At 39.0% G+C, this 14,574-nt stretch overlaps 1 protein-coding gene across 1 annotated transcript; it reads left to right on the top strand.

Annotated features, from left to right (window-relative positions):
• Positions 1–7,854: 7,854 nt before the first annotated feature.
• LOC126625195 (O-fucosyltransferase 29-like) lies at positions 7,855–12,909 on the top strand. The gene is made up of 9 exons (XM_050294278.1): positions 7,855–8,592; positions 8,715–8,805; positions 8,899–8,975; positions 9,157–9,245; positions 9,378–9,567; positions 9,711–9,892; positions 10,501–10,603; positions 10,849–11,177; positions 12,082–12,909. The coding sequence occupies exons 1-9, from the start codon at positions 8,239–8,241 to the stop codon at positions 12,458–12,460; spliced, it is 1,794 nt and encodes a 597-aa protein (XP_050150235.1). The 5' UTR covers positions 7,855–8,238; the 3' UTR covers positions 12,461–12,909.
• Positions 12,910–14,574: the final 1,665 nt, after the last annotated feature.

The raw sequence follows: 14,574 nt of genomic DNA, 5'->3' as shown, positions 1-14,574 counted from the left end.
ACCCCGTGGGCCTGTAATCCCACCCGAGGGTCCTCGGCCTATATTTTTAGGCCCCAAGATTTTATTATTTAATTTTTTTTAAATAATATGGGTTTTTATATTTTCACCCACACTTTAATTTGGCCCCGAAGACCAAAAATAAATTAATTCACTTATCATTATACAATATCTCTGCATATATTCTTTGCATATTTGTTTGCATATATATTTGTGTTTGCCTGCAGGAATATATGAACCTGAAGTTCATAATTACTTTGAAACCCGAAGTTTCTTATACACATGCCTTGTTTGAAAACCCGAAGTTTTCACTTAAATATATCACCCATGAAAACCCGAAGTTTTTCATGCAAAATTAAACCAATACATGTCTATTAGAACCTGTATGTTCTACTCCTATGTGAATGGATTGATTTTTCTCCATTACACTAACCACATCTTGTTCATCCATTTTGTGATAGGAACATGTCGAATTTGAACAAACTCGACTTCACCGCTTTGGAGGTTTCTGGAAGGAACTACCTCAAGTGGGTTCAAGATGTGAAGCTCCACCTCACTGCAAAGAACTTGCGTCCTGCTATTGAAGAAGCAACGGATGCACCTGTTGGCGAAGCTGAAAAAGCCACTGCTATGATCTTCATCCGAAGACATATCCATGACGCTCTACAAACTGAGTACCTTGCTGAGGAGGATCCACGTGCATTATGAGTCGCTTTGGCTGATCGTTTCGATCACCAAAATGACATATTCTTGCCTGAAGCAAGACACGACTGGCAGCACTTGCGCTTCCAAGACTTTAAGTCTGTGAATGAATATAATTCTGAAGTTTGTCGAATCCGATCACTTCTCAAGTTTTGCAATGAAACTTTGACTGAAGAGGATCTCCTGGAGAAGACCTACTCGACCTTTTCTGCTTCTAATATTGTCCTGCAGCAACAATATAGAGCTCAAAAGTTCACTAAGTTCTCGGATTTGATCTCTGTTTTACTTCTTGCTGAAAAGCAGAACCAGCTGTTGATGAAGAATCATCAAGCTCGACCTACTGGGGCTACTGCTGTGCCTGAAGCACATTATAGCACTAATCAGCACCCAAAACGCCAAAAGAGGCGTGGTAAGGGCGGCCAGAAGCCATCCCACCAAGGTCAACAGAGCCAAGGCCCATCCAAGGGAGGAAACAAAGCCCAGAAGCGCCCAAACCTCGCTCCCAAGGCCCCGAACTTCAAGAATAAGGGCAAAACACCTGCCACAATGAATGACGATATGTGCTATCGTTGTGGTTCCAAGGACCATTGGTCCCGTATTTGCCGTGCTCCCAAGAAGGTTGTGGATGCATATCATTCTCGTCGTACGAAGTTTGAATCAAACTTCCTGCAAGTGGACGAACCGGAGACTACAAAGATAGAGGTTTCTGATTTTCAGGAGGATACCACTCCTATGGAAGATTAGAATCTTAGACATAGACTTATTTTTCAGTTAAAATAAGACAATTGGGGCCGAATTCCACCTTGTGGCCGAACCCCACCTTGTTTTTTGGTTGATTTTGAACAATTTTCCTTTATGTTTTGGATTATTAGTTGGCGATTTATTTTGGATATTAAGTTTTTTCCTTGAATAAATGAAATTATTTTGAATTGATACTTGTTTTTATAAACTTTTATGCATGTGACCGATTCAAATTAATTTTTCATTCTAAGTATGACTAGTGGGAAAGTTAGTTGTCTGGCAGATAGTGCAACCACGCATACTGTTTTGCGTGAACGCATCTATTTCACTAACTTCGTACCTAAGAATGCACATCTGACAACCCTCTCAGGCCCATCCAACCTGATCGAAGGATACGGTAAGGCACGTATAATGTTGTCCAATGGTACAATCTTGACCATTGCTGAGGCACTCTATTCTCCACGTTCCGGAAGAACGTTACTAAGTTTCAAGGACATTAGAGATAACAATTACCACGCTGAAACCCACGTAGAAAACGGAGTTGAATTTCTGTGCGTAACTTCCTACGAATATGGCCAGAAGCGTATTCTAGAGAAGATGGAGCGTAACCCGAGTGGTCTGTATACTACGACCATACGCCCCATAGAATGCCACTATGTGGCCGGCCCTACCACAGGGACCGTGCACGAAATTACACTTTGGCATGATCGTTTGGGACATCCTGGACGAATAGCGATGCGCCGTATCCTCAAAACTTCACACGGGCATCCACTAACCCGAAGCTTAGGTTCGATCCATGAAATTGCATGCCAAACATGTTCTATGGGAAAGCTTATTACTAAGCCTTCTTATGACAAGATTCGTTCGAATCCTCCCATTTTTCTACAACGGATTCAGGGGGACATTTGTGGACCGATTCAACCTCCCTGCGGACCATTTAGATATTTTATGGTTTTGGTTGACGCTTCTACACGTTGGTCACACGTGTGCTTGTTGTCCACAAGGAACGCTGCATTCTCCAAACTGTTGGCTCAGGTTATCAAGCTCAGGGCTCACCACCCTGATTATCCGATCAAATCTATTCGATTGGATAATGCTGGAGAATTCACATCTAAAACTTTTGATGACTATTGCATGTCGGTTGGGGTTGAAGTTGAACATCATGTACCCCATGTTCACACCCAGAACGACCTGGCAGAGGCTTTCATTAAGCGTTTACAAATGATTGCTCGATCGTTGGTCATACGTACCAAGCTCCCGATCGCTGCTTGGGGCCATGCAATATTGCACGCAGCAAAGTTGGTCCGCTTGAGGCCTGTTGCGACACAACCATTTAGTGCCCTTCAGTTGGTCACCGGATGCGAACCCGACATATCGCATCTGCGCGTTTTTTGTTGTGCGGTCTATGTGCCGATCTCGCCGCCCTTACGTACAAAAATGGGGCCTCAGCGAAGGATGGGAATCTATGTCGGATATGATTCTCCTTCGATTATTCGTTACTTAGAACCTTTGACAGGCGATCTGTTTACCGCTCGTTTCGCGGATTGTCACTTCTATGAGACAGTCTTCCCGTCGTTAGGGGGAGATAAGAACGTCAACGTTCCTAATGAACGACGCGAATTATCGTGGACGACTCCCACTTTGTCTCATTTAGATCCCCGCACCGCTCAGTCTGAAGCTGAAGTGCAGCGCATATTAGATCTCCAGAGCATAGCTCAGAGCATGCCAGATGCTTTCACCGATCTAGCGCGCGTGACAAGATCACATATTCCAGCTTCGAATACGCCTGCAAAGATGGATGTACCAAATGTACGACGGACTACCCTCCTGGAAACCCGAGACGCCAATTCTGGTGATCCACGTACATTAGCGGCTAGCCAATCATCTGCCCCTACACAAAAGCGTGGCAGACCCCTTGGTTCAAAGGATTCACACCCCCGGAAGAGGAAAACCACGGCACAAGGTCCTGAAGAGCCTACCGTGAATCCGACTATCGCTTACTCATTTTACCCAACTCATGAGGAAATTCTAGATTATGGAAGCGTCCTTGAAGAGACGAATCCTCCTCCCGAGAATCGTGAGATTTCGGTCTATTATGCTAGCTTAGATGATGTGTGGCGTAGAAATGAGATGATTGTCGACGATGCATTAGCATTTGCAGTAGCTACTGAGATCATGTTGAGCGATGACATTGAACCGCGTTCCGTTGATGAATGTCGACGTAGAGCTGATTGGTCAAACTGGAAACAAGCAATCCAAGTCGAACTTGATTCACTTGCGAAACGTAAGGTGTTTGGACCTGTAGTTCCTACTCCTCCACATGTGAAGCCCGTTGGCTACAAGTGGGTTTTCGTTCGGAAGCGTAATGAGAAGAACGAAATTGTGCGTTACAAAGCTCGTCTTGTAGCACAAGGTTTCTCACAACGCCCCGGGATTGACTATGACGAAACTTACTCACCCGTTATGGATGTGATTACTTTTCGATACCTTATCAGTTTGGTAGTTTCCGAAAAACTGGATATGCAGCTGATGGACGTAGTAACCGCGTATCTCTATGGGGATCTTGATACGGAAATTTATATGAAAGTTCCCGAAGGACTTACATTGACTGGTTCAAATATTTCCAAACCCCGGAACACGCTCTCAATTCGGCTGAGGCGTTCACTATACGGTTTGAAACAATCCGGAAGAATGTGGTATAACCGTTTAAGTGAGTATTTGACTAGTCAGGGATATGTGAATAACGAACTATGCCCTTGTGTGTTCATTAAGAAGTCACATTCCGGATTTGCGATTGTTGCAGTATATGTCGATGACATGAATCTCATCGGAACTCCTGAAGAGCTCGCGAGAACTGCTTCGCACCTGAAGTCGGAATTTGAGATGAAAGATCTAGGTAAGACTCGATACTGTCTCGGTCTCGAGATAGAGCATTGTTCGGATGGAATCCTAGTACATCAATCGAACTACACCCAGAAGGTGTTGCGCCGTTTTAATGAGGATAAAGCGAAGCCTTCGAGTACTCCTATGGTCGTTCGTACGCTAGATGCAAAGCGAGATCCCTTCCGTCCGAAGGAGGATGATGAAGAGATTTTGGAGCCTGAAGTTCCTTATCTAAGTGCGATAGGCGCTTTATTGTACTTAGCTCAATGCACTAGACCCGACATCTCCTTCGCTGTTAATCTTTTGGCAAGATACAGCAATGCACCAACACGCAGACATTGGACTGGCGTGAAAGACATCTTCCGTTACCTTAGGGGTACTACGGATTTGGGCTTATTCTATCCCTACGAATCCTCGAGTGATGCCGCACCCTATGCTCATCGGGTTGATTCTCGCCTTGTTGGTTATGCCGACGCTGGATACTTATCTGATCCGCACAAGGCGCGTTCTCAAACGGGTTATGTCTTTACCGTTGGAGGCACCGCAATATCTTGGAGGTCAACTAAACAGACCTTAGTTGCCACTTCGTCTAACCATGCTGAAATTCTCGCCTTACATGAAGCAACTCGGGAATGCTTTTGGTTGAGAGCAGTAGTGGGCCATATTCGAAGCTCCTGTGATCTTCATCCCGCCGTTAATGCCCCGACGACGATTTTTGAAGACAACGCAGCTTGCATCGAACAGCTCAAGAAGGGTTACATCAAAGGAGACAACACCAAGCATATTGCGCCGAAGTTCTTCTTTACACATCAACAACAAGAGCATCAGAAGATTGAAGTCACGCAAATCCGATCACAAGACAATCTGGCCGACCTCTTCACCAAATCACTACCGAAGGCGACGTTTCAGAAGCTTGTTCATGGAATTGGTATGCGTAAACTTTCTGAGTTGTAACTTTGCTATTTCTCTGTGGAATTATGTCAAACTCAGGGGGAGTATCTTCTATATACTTGCTTGATCTTAATGTACTCTTTTTCCCTACGATTAGGAGCATTTTTCCCACTGGGTTTTTGCTACCTAACTAGGTTTTAACGAGGCACCCACCTTGGGCTGATCATATCCCTGATGACGTCCTGTAGACGTTTCTTTTGACTTTGCATTTCTCACGCATTTTTCCTTAGACTATGGATTTTGTCCCTACTTGGGTTTTTGCCATAGCCTTAGGGTTTTTAGTGAGACTTACTACTTATGCAAGTTCCTACCTTATTGAGAATAAGCGTTGTTCCTTGGAATCAGTGCCAACGAGTCGACTTCCTCAACTTCTGCATGATGCTGAATCTACCTTGAGTATTTACACACTCAAGGGGGAGTGTTGTAAACATTCCTAGTTTAAGTATGATTGTGTAAATCCTAGATAAGATTTGATTCTAGTTATCCTTTCCTATTACAACTTGTATTACTTGGAGAAGAAGGAATATCTTCTCTCCCTTTACTACTATAAATAAAGGCACAATGTAGGAGGGATAACAAAACACACATTCCCCTACAATTCTACAAACACACATCTCTCTCCTCTCTCTCTCTGCCGCCGGCCCTAGTCCCTCTGTCAGATAAAATAGACCACAGCAATTATATAATTTTTAATATAAAAATTAGTAATTAATTTAGGGTTTAATACTCACACCTCTATTAAACTTCTAATTAATTTTCAATTCAAACATTTCTAAAATAATAAAAAATTAAATTAAATTAAGTTTGTACCTATTAGTTTTTTTTATATATATAAAAAGATTCTCAATTTTTTAATCTTAAATGTACCCATTCATATAATTTTTCAATTTTTTAAATCTTAAATGTACCCATTCTCAAATATATCAATTTGTTATATGTAAAATGTACCCTTTTTTTAATATAAAATCCATTCAAATTTTTTAATCCATGTTTAAACTTATATGGGTACATTATTTTTCGTTGATTTGAGAATGTATCCATGTTTTGGTACAATACCTTTTTTTGTTAATTTTGGTTAATGTACCCATACATATATGTACACACACACACACAATATAATAGAGAGTATAATTTATATTTTATTATTTTTAATCCCATAAATTAAGGGTTTTATTTAAAATCTCATTAATATAAACAATTACAAATTTCAATTTTTAATTTTTAATTTAAAAATATAGTAACTTACATTATTATATTAATGTCAGGGACCTCAATCAAAAACTAAAAACTAACAAGGTTTCAATCAAAGAATATTGATAGCTAGGGACCGCATCCAAAGTGTCCCAACTAAAAATATGACTTTAGCCCCTAAAACTTAATTTTCTCTACATAAAACCCGACATAAGTTTTTTTCTTGAATAAAACCCATTAACTAGCTTCCACATCAGCAAATTCATTAATTATGTTTGACTTCACATAGTAAAAAAAATTTGGATGCCTAAAATACCCCTATTTGAATTTTTCTTTAAACCCTATTTAAATGTTTGATGTAGATAATTAATGCCATGCGGATGGATGGTAAGGGAGAATTAATGATTTTACAAAAAAAAAAATTAATATTATAAATTCATTGCATAATATATAATAACATAAAACATGTCTAATATATGTTATTATACATGCTTAATTAAGTCAATAAAATTATATTTTACATATTAATGTAGGTAAATTATTTCACACACACACACACACATATATATATATATATATAAATGCCTGATATATGTAAAATTCATGCAAAATAATTTAACTACAAAAAAAACATTTGATTCAAATAGTGCACCTACTATTAAATTTTTAAAATGTTAGATTGCTTAAAAAAAGAAAAATAATATACCTAGTATATGTAAAATACATGAAGAATAATTTACCTACATAATAACAAACCCATATATGCAAAATACATGCAAACTAATTTACCTTATAAATTCATTGTTTAAGTTTTAAAAGAAACAATGTTTCTACTAGTTTTTTTTTCTTCCAAAAATAAAGTACCTATTATTTAATTTTTACGAAAACTATGTACCTATTGTGTAATTTAAAAAAAAAATTACACACTGTTTTTTTTTTTTTTTTTTATGAAAATAATGTAACTATTGTTTAGTTTTTACAAGAAACAATGTATCTACTAGTTTATTTTTACCTTTTTATTTTAATTTTCACAAGTTAATATATCTACTTTTTCAATAGAATGTATATTGAACTAATTAGATTTGGATTAGGCGATTTCACATAAAAGAAGAAAAGAACTTCTTCTCTCTTTTTCTTTTTTTTATTTAAATTAAAAGCAAAAAGAAACTTAAACTAATTGAATGTTGTTGACAAACGGAAGACAATAAATTAAAAGTATACAAAAAAAACCGTAATAGCCATATTAATGTTGGTGGCATGGTGTTGTAAATAAATTTAAATGTATGGACATCTTTTATCTTACATGGCATTAAATTCAAAATTTAGATTTTATTTAGATGTTTTAATATAGGTGGGTTTATATCTAGAATTTAACAATTGTAAGGGACTAAATCTAAAGCACCCAAAAAACAAATACAAGCCTCCCTTCTTAGAGACAGTTACACACGCGCGCGCACTCTCTCTCTCTCTGGTTTCTCTCTCCAGATATCTCCACCGTCTCTCGCAATACATCTCAAAAGCTGCACAGTGATTGTTGTCTGAAGCCCCGCACTCTACTGGCTTTAGGGTTTGCGCTCCAAATTGAACCAACGTCGATTTCGACCCCCCACATTCCCATTATTTACACCACCTGCCCTTCCTCTTTTCCAGCTTCCTCTCCGCAAACACCACTCTGCCGCGCGCGCTTCCGCAATCCGATCCCGGAAAAGCATGATTCGGAGGGACAATGGCATTCCAGTAAATAAGTTGGAAAAGTGAGGGTGGTTGTTCTGTATGGGCGTGGCGAAGTCGTGGCTGTTCAGCTTGACTCCGGCGGCAGCGAAGCTGGCTCTGTTACAGCAGCACCACCAGAACGGCTTCAGCAATGGCGGCGAGAAGAAGCACGTGCTCAGCTTGAGATCCCCCGCTCCCATCACCGCCACCGCCACCGCCACCAAAATGGCGCCGTCGCCGTCGCAGAAGGAGAGGAAGCAGGCGGCGGTGTCGTGGTCGTGGTCGTGGTCGCTGGTTTGTGGGCTGATGCTGTTTGGGCTGGGCCTGATTTCGCTCTTCACCGGCCAGGTCGCATCTGATCTCGAGTGGTACTCCCAGCGCTTGGTCCTGAACACTTCATTCTACACAAAGCGGGTACTGCACTGCTGCTCCTCGTCTTTCCTTTTTTATCTTTCAAATTTTTGTTTTTATTTATTTGAAGTTTCGATTTTTAATTCAAATTAATAGAAAAAAAAAATGGTGGGTTTTGAATTCAGAGTGGAATTGGTCGCGAGGCAATTGATGTTTGGAAGTCCAGCTACTCGAAATTCTACTACGGGTGCAGTCAAAGAGGCCCTCACTATCGTCGTGAGTTCAATTTCCATATTTCATGTTTGCATTGTCAACTTCCCATTGTTAAGTTTGTGTTTATGATTTGAAGTAATTGTCTTTCGAATTCAGCGGCTGTGAAAGAGCGATCGTCGAATGGGTACTTACTGATTGCAACAAGTGGGGGATTGAACCAACAAAGAACAGGAGTAAGTCACATTGTTGTTCTTATGTTCAGCTGAATTTTCTATTTTTCTGCGAGTAGTAGGAATTGAGACCCAACCGAGAAAATCAGACTCGGTTTAAGGTATCTTCAAATGTTTATTGTTTTACTCAAGTAATTAGTTGTCTTGTCAATGCTGAAAATGGTAACTTCTTTCCTGCTATCAGATAACAGATGCAGTGGTAGTTGCCCGAATTCTTAATGCTACCTTAGTTGTACCCGAGCTGGATCATCATTCCTACTGGAAGGATGACAGGTAATGTGAATCAAACAAGGTTTTAACCCCGTCATATATTTTTGCTGTTTTACATTTTGAAATTTTTTTATGCTAGTGTTTAAATTGGCCTTTGAATTTTCATCCCATTAAATACACTAATGTTGTATGCAGTGACTTTATCCACATTTTTGATGTGGATTGGTTCATGTCTTATCTTGCAAAAGACGTGGCCATTGTCCGGAGAGTTCCTGAGAAGGTCATGCGGAGCATGGAAAAACCTCCATATACCATGCGTGTGCCAAGGAAATCTGAACCTGAATATTATATTGAACAAGTTTTGCCTATACTATTGAGGAGACGTGTAAGACCCCTTTGATCTTATCTGATGGTTATCCTATCAATGGTGTACAAGATGTGTATTCTGAATCTTTTGTCTCCTTTGGTCTTAGTAAAAGCATTGTAGTCTTTTTCAGAATAGCAATTAACACTTTTGCAATTTGGCAGGTTTTGCAATTGACGAAGTTTGATTATAGACTTTCAAGTAACCTCGATGATGAGCTGCAAAAGTTGCGTTGCCGTGTTAATTATCATGCACTTAAATTTACAAAATCTATACAGGAACTCAGTCACAAACTCGTTATGAGAATGCGAAAGATGGCAAAACGTTTCATTGCTGTTCACTTGAGGTTTGTGTTTATTGCCTATTAATTTAGAAGGGAGCCGATATTTTTAAATTTCAACCTTCATGTAATGGTCATGGAGGATAGGAGTGAGAGTATAGGCCACCTCTGCCTACAGGATCTTAGGTCGTGTTTGTTCCAACGAATGGAGTTCTAGGAATCACCACCTTAACTTATTATATAGCTGAACTGGAGATTGGGAATGGGAAAGCCCCCTCTTCCTTTCAGGGTGCTAAACCTTTTTCTTTTTTGTGGGTTTGCAATACCCATGGAAAGACCATGTCATTCACATCTGCATTTACCAGTCATGGGGAATGCATGCCAAAACAGCCAAACCCATTCCAAAGCACCGAAGCGGAGAAACAAACACTACCTTAGAATACACCTTATCTAATTTCCAGAATTATGAATCTCCACATTTAGAATTTTGTAGTTTTTCTGGTTATTTTCCCTTTTAGTGGAAGGCTTTGTTGTTGTTGTTGTTGTTGTTGTTGTACCAATAAAATCTTCACAATCAGTTGTTTTCTTCTTAAAGAACTGCTATCCTTTCATGATATGTATGATTGAATTTCTGTGGTTGTTTTTGGATTTTGGATGACACTCATTAATGACAGGTTTGAACCTGATATGCTTGCATTTTCTGGGTGTTATTATGGCGGGGGTGATAAAGAGAGAGATGAGTTTGCTGAAATAAGAAAACGATGGGCGACGTTACCTGTAAGATTGCTATTCTTTTATAATTTTGATTCATATTAATCTCAACGTGAAATATGATAGGAGTTGTTTGCTCCTATGTGTCAATTCTTAACAAGATATGTTTATTGTATTTATATAAATCTCATGTGGCATTGCATTGTAATTGCATTATATAACATAGTGTACAGTTCTGGTGATGTTGATACAATTGGCCCCACACTGTAATTTGTTGAGTATCCGTGTAATTTTTCTGATTATTTGTTTAGGATTTAAGCGCTGAGGAAGAGCGAAAGCGGGGAAAATGTCCACTGACTCCATATGAGGTGGGTCTGATGCTGCGTGCACTTGGTTTTGCGAATGACACGTATCTCTATATTGCTTCTGGAGAAATTTACGGTGGGGAAGAGACTTTGAGACCTCTAAGAGAGCTCTTCCCAAATTTTTATACAAAGGAGATGCTTGCTAGTGAGGAGCTGAAACCTTTTCTTCCGTTCTCCTCCCGTCTTGCTGCAATTGACTACATTGTCTCTGACGAAAGTGATGTGTTTGTCGCTAATAATAATGGGAATATGGCCAAGATTCTCGCAGGTCGAAGGTTAGAAATCTGTTTCACTTTTTACATCAGGCTTTCTGGGGTTGAACTAATGCATTTAAAAAATATTATTTATATCCAAAATGATACTAGGGGTCAGTAAATTTATGTAAATTTGGTTTCTGAAAATGCTGGTACGGTAAACTTAACAAAGGATGACGGTGTTCAACTACAAATTGAATTTTGCACAAGCACAAGAAGTAGCATTTGAAAGAACTAATTAAAAAAATGCACTGCCTTTTATAATTCGAAGTTATGTTGTTTTGAAGTTTCAATTATTTTTTTCCTTTCTTTTCTTTCTTATGTTTGCTAGAAAATTCATTGTCTTTTCCAGTTGAAACTAGTTTCCGTCGGATTTGACCCCTTTGAATACTGCTATACTTGCCAATGGGGATACTGATTGCTCCTGTAACTTGTTCCCAAAATTTAGACTGGCTAGATTTGCAGAAATTTGACAATTTTCTGTACTTAAATTGAGTATTGGCATACTCTTAAAAACTTTCAACAGTGAAATCATTCCCACTGCAGCAAGTTGATTTGCATCTTAAAAATGGTTAATAAATCTTACAGATTAAGATCTTGCTGTACAGATTAAGATCTTGCTGTCCTCAAATAAACTTGTGATATTGTCTAGTAGTGTATGTATGTTCGTTTAGTTGACTTCCCAGCTGAATAACCTTGCATTGACATCCATTGATGACACGGAGAGATTTATTTCAAGTGAAACAACCTCACGTTTCATATAAAGATCTCAGAAATTGTTGGCATAGTTTGATATCATGGTTTTGTCAATTATATTTGTAATTTGTGCAACTATTTCTACTAGTTTTTTCTTATTAAATTTAATTTTTTCCATTTTGGGAGATTTCTTAACCATTTGTTGCATTCTTTGTTTCATCGTGTGTAGGAGGTATATGGGTCACAAGAGGACCATCAGGCCAAATGCTAAGAGGCTCAGTGCTTTGTTCATGGCTAGGCATCAAATGAATTGGGAAACATTTGCAAAAAAGGTAAAGTCATGCCAAAAAGGATTCATGGGTGACCCTGACGAGGTGAAACCTGGTCGGGGTGAATTCCATGAATTTCCACAGGCTTGCGTCTGCCAGAAACCATTCAAAGATATTGAAAAGAGCAACGATAGAGATCATCACTCGGCAGGAAAAACCAAAAGTACATATAATGTAGAGAAACCAGATGAGAAGGCTTTACAAATACCAATCAAGAGGAACATGGGAAAAGAGCGTTTATCTTTAGGAGACGAAAAGGATGAAGGTTTCCCAGAATAAGGGGACGAAGAAAGGAAGCTGACTAAAAGGAGACCAACTAGGTGGTGGTTGGACGGATTTCTCATCTAAATTAATCGGGTATGTTGGTGACTTTCCGCTTACTTGGTTTGCAAATTTTTCATCTTGCCAGCACAAAATTTCATGCACGGCGTGATGCATTTCTCATGTTATGTCTGGTTGCTGTTTGATCTCGTTGGTGAATGACTGAATTCGATCCATGTACAGGAGATAGGTTCATTGAGCTGCAAGTGTTTATAAATTAGTTTTGGTAGTAAATAACTCTCTAGCAGTGGCAGAAACCCATCGCTGCCAGCTTCTGTTGCATTAACAAAAGTTCCTCAAGAGTATTTTTTTTTTTTCTCTTTTCCCCCCTACTTTGTAGGTTCCAAGTTACCATAATGAGTGTAAACATGTTGATTTTTAGCTTCAGTATCCTCCAGTTTCTTTCATTTTCGTCATATGGTTTTTTTATCAACAACTGTCGTTCATGTGATTTAACTCGAGACTTTCTCCGACAGAGTGAAAATTAGGTGCAACTAGACCAAATGTTGAACTTTATTTACATATCTTAGACGCATAGCCCACTCTTGGGAAGGTTCTATCTACTTTCTAACTGATATTTTCTTTAAAGTTAAGATACTAAAATTACCACAAACATCAATAAACTGATAATAAGTGCAAGGAATTGCTATTATTCTCATTCATATCATATTATGTGTTATCATCAAGGTATTAAATATCGGTAATATCGGAAATATCGGTAATCCGAAAACATGGAAATATCGATGGAAATATCAGGATAATATCGATATCGATAAAAATTACATGGAAACCACGGAAATTGTAAGAAAAACTTGGAAATTTTTATTGAAACTTTGCAGGATATTTATTTAGTCAATTATCTATTAGTTTATCACAAAAAATTGGAAGGAAATGCATTGCATGATGGATTTAACATTATCAAGTTGATTATATAGTGATCTGACAAACATTCTGAGTGTAGAAAATATGTAGTAATTAATGAAAGAAGTCTAAACACACTATAATCATTTATATATAATGAATTAGTACAATATTTTACACTTTAGTACCACATAGAGTTCCTATGAGGTTCAAATTTTTCACTATCTTCATCATCTCTATGTGTAGAATGAGTGTATTGTGAAGAGTAGTTATCAAATGATAAATCCCCAAAATAGTTTTGCATGTAATTGTTAACATGCCACCCATATGGATCCGAGATTGGTTGAGGTTGTCCATAAGAAAAATCATTTGAAGATTGAGGCTGGGATTGTTTCCATGAGTCGCTCGATTCCATCCCAACAGGAATGGGATATGAAGGGTAGGGATATGAAGGGTAGGGAAATGGTTGGTTATGAGTATAACCATAGTTACTACTTCCCAATCCAACAGAGTCTGAAGTTCTAGATAACGAGTCATCTTCTTGACTTGACAAAATCCCCTTGCCTCTTTCTCTGCGAGTATAGTTCTTCCCTATGGCACCAATTCCTGGTCCTGCCCGCCTACTGCCATGGTCATCATCCTGTGTTGCATGCGTGAAGTTTGCCTCACCAGTGAAGGGGCTCATATATCCGGGAGGTGGTGGTCCATAATAGTTTCCATATCCACCACCACTACCTCCAGCTCCACTACCTCCAGCTCCACTATGTCCTTCATCATTCCCACCTTCGGTGGTAGGTGAGTCTCCTGATCTTGTACTAGAGCTATCATTAGTATCAGCACGATGTTGTGGTTGTGTAGGATTGGAAGAAGGTGGAATTCCAGTGTTTCTTGGTCTTGGGCGGAAAAGTTCATCTAAGGAGTCAGCGCTGCTAGATCCCACCTCCTCCTCTAATACTCTTTCTACATTTATCCCTTCATTACGTGCTTCTTCAGCAACTCTGGGAGCTGGGTTGCCTTCATCATCATCTAAATGAAGAGGTCTAATCCATTGAAAAAGTTGGTTACCCTCCGTATCATCATCTTCACCAACAATATCAAACACATCTAGTGGGTCACCACGGTCGACATGATCTATTTCTGCTTCCTTATCTCGAATTTGAAGCTTCATGTTGTAGTAGCAATAAACTAATTTTTCCAACCTACTATGCGCC

This window comes from Malus sylvestris, chromosome 6 (assembly GCF_916048215.2).
Source record: "Malus sylvestris chromosome 6, drMalSylv7.2, whole genome shotgun sequence".
Lineage (NCBI taxonomy): Eukaryota > Viridiplantae > Streptophyta > Magnoliopsida > Rosales > Rosaceae > Malus > Malus sylvestris.
This window is presented reverse-complemented; position numbering and strand designations above follow the sequence as displayed.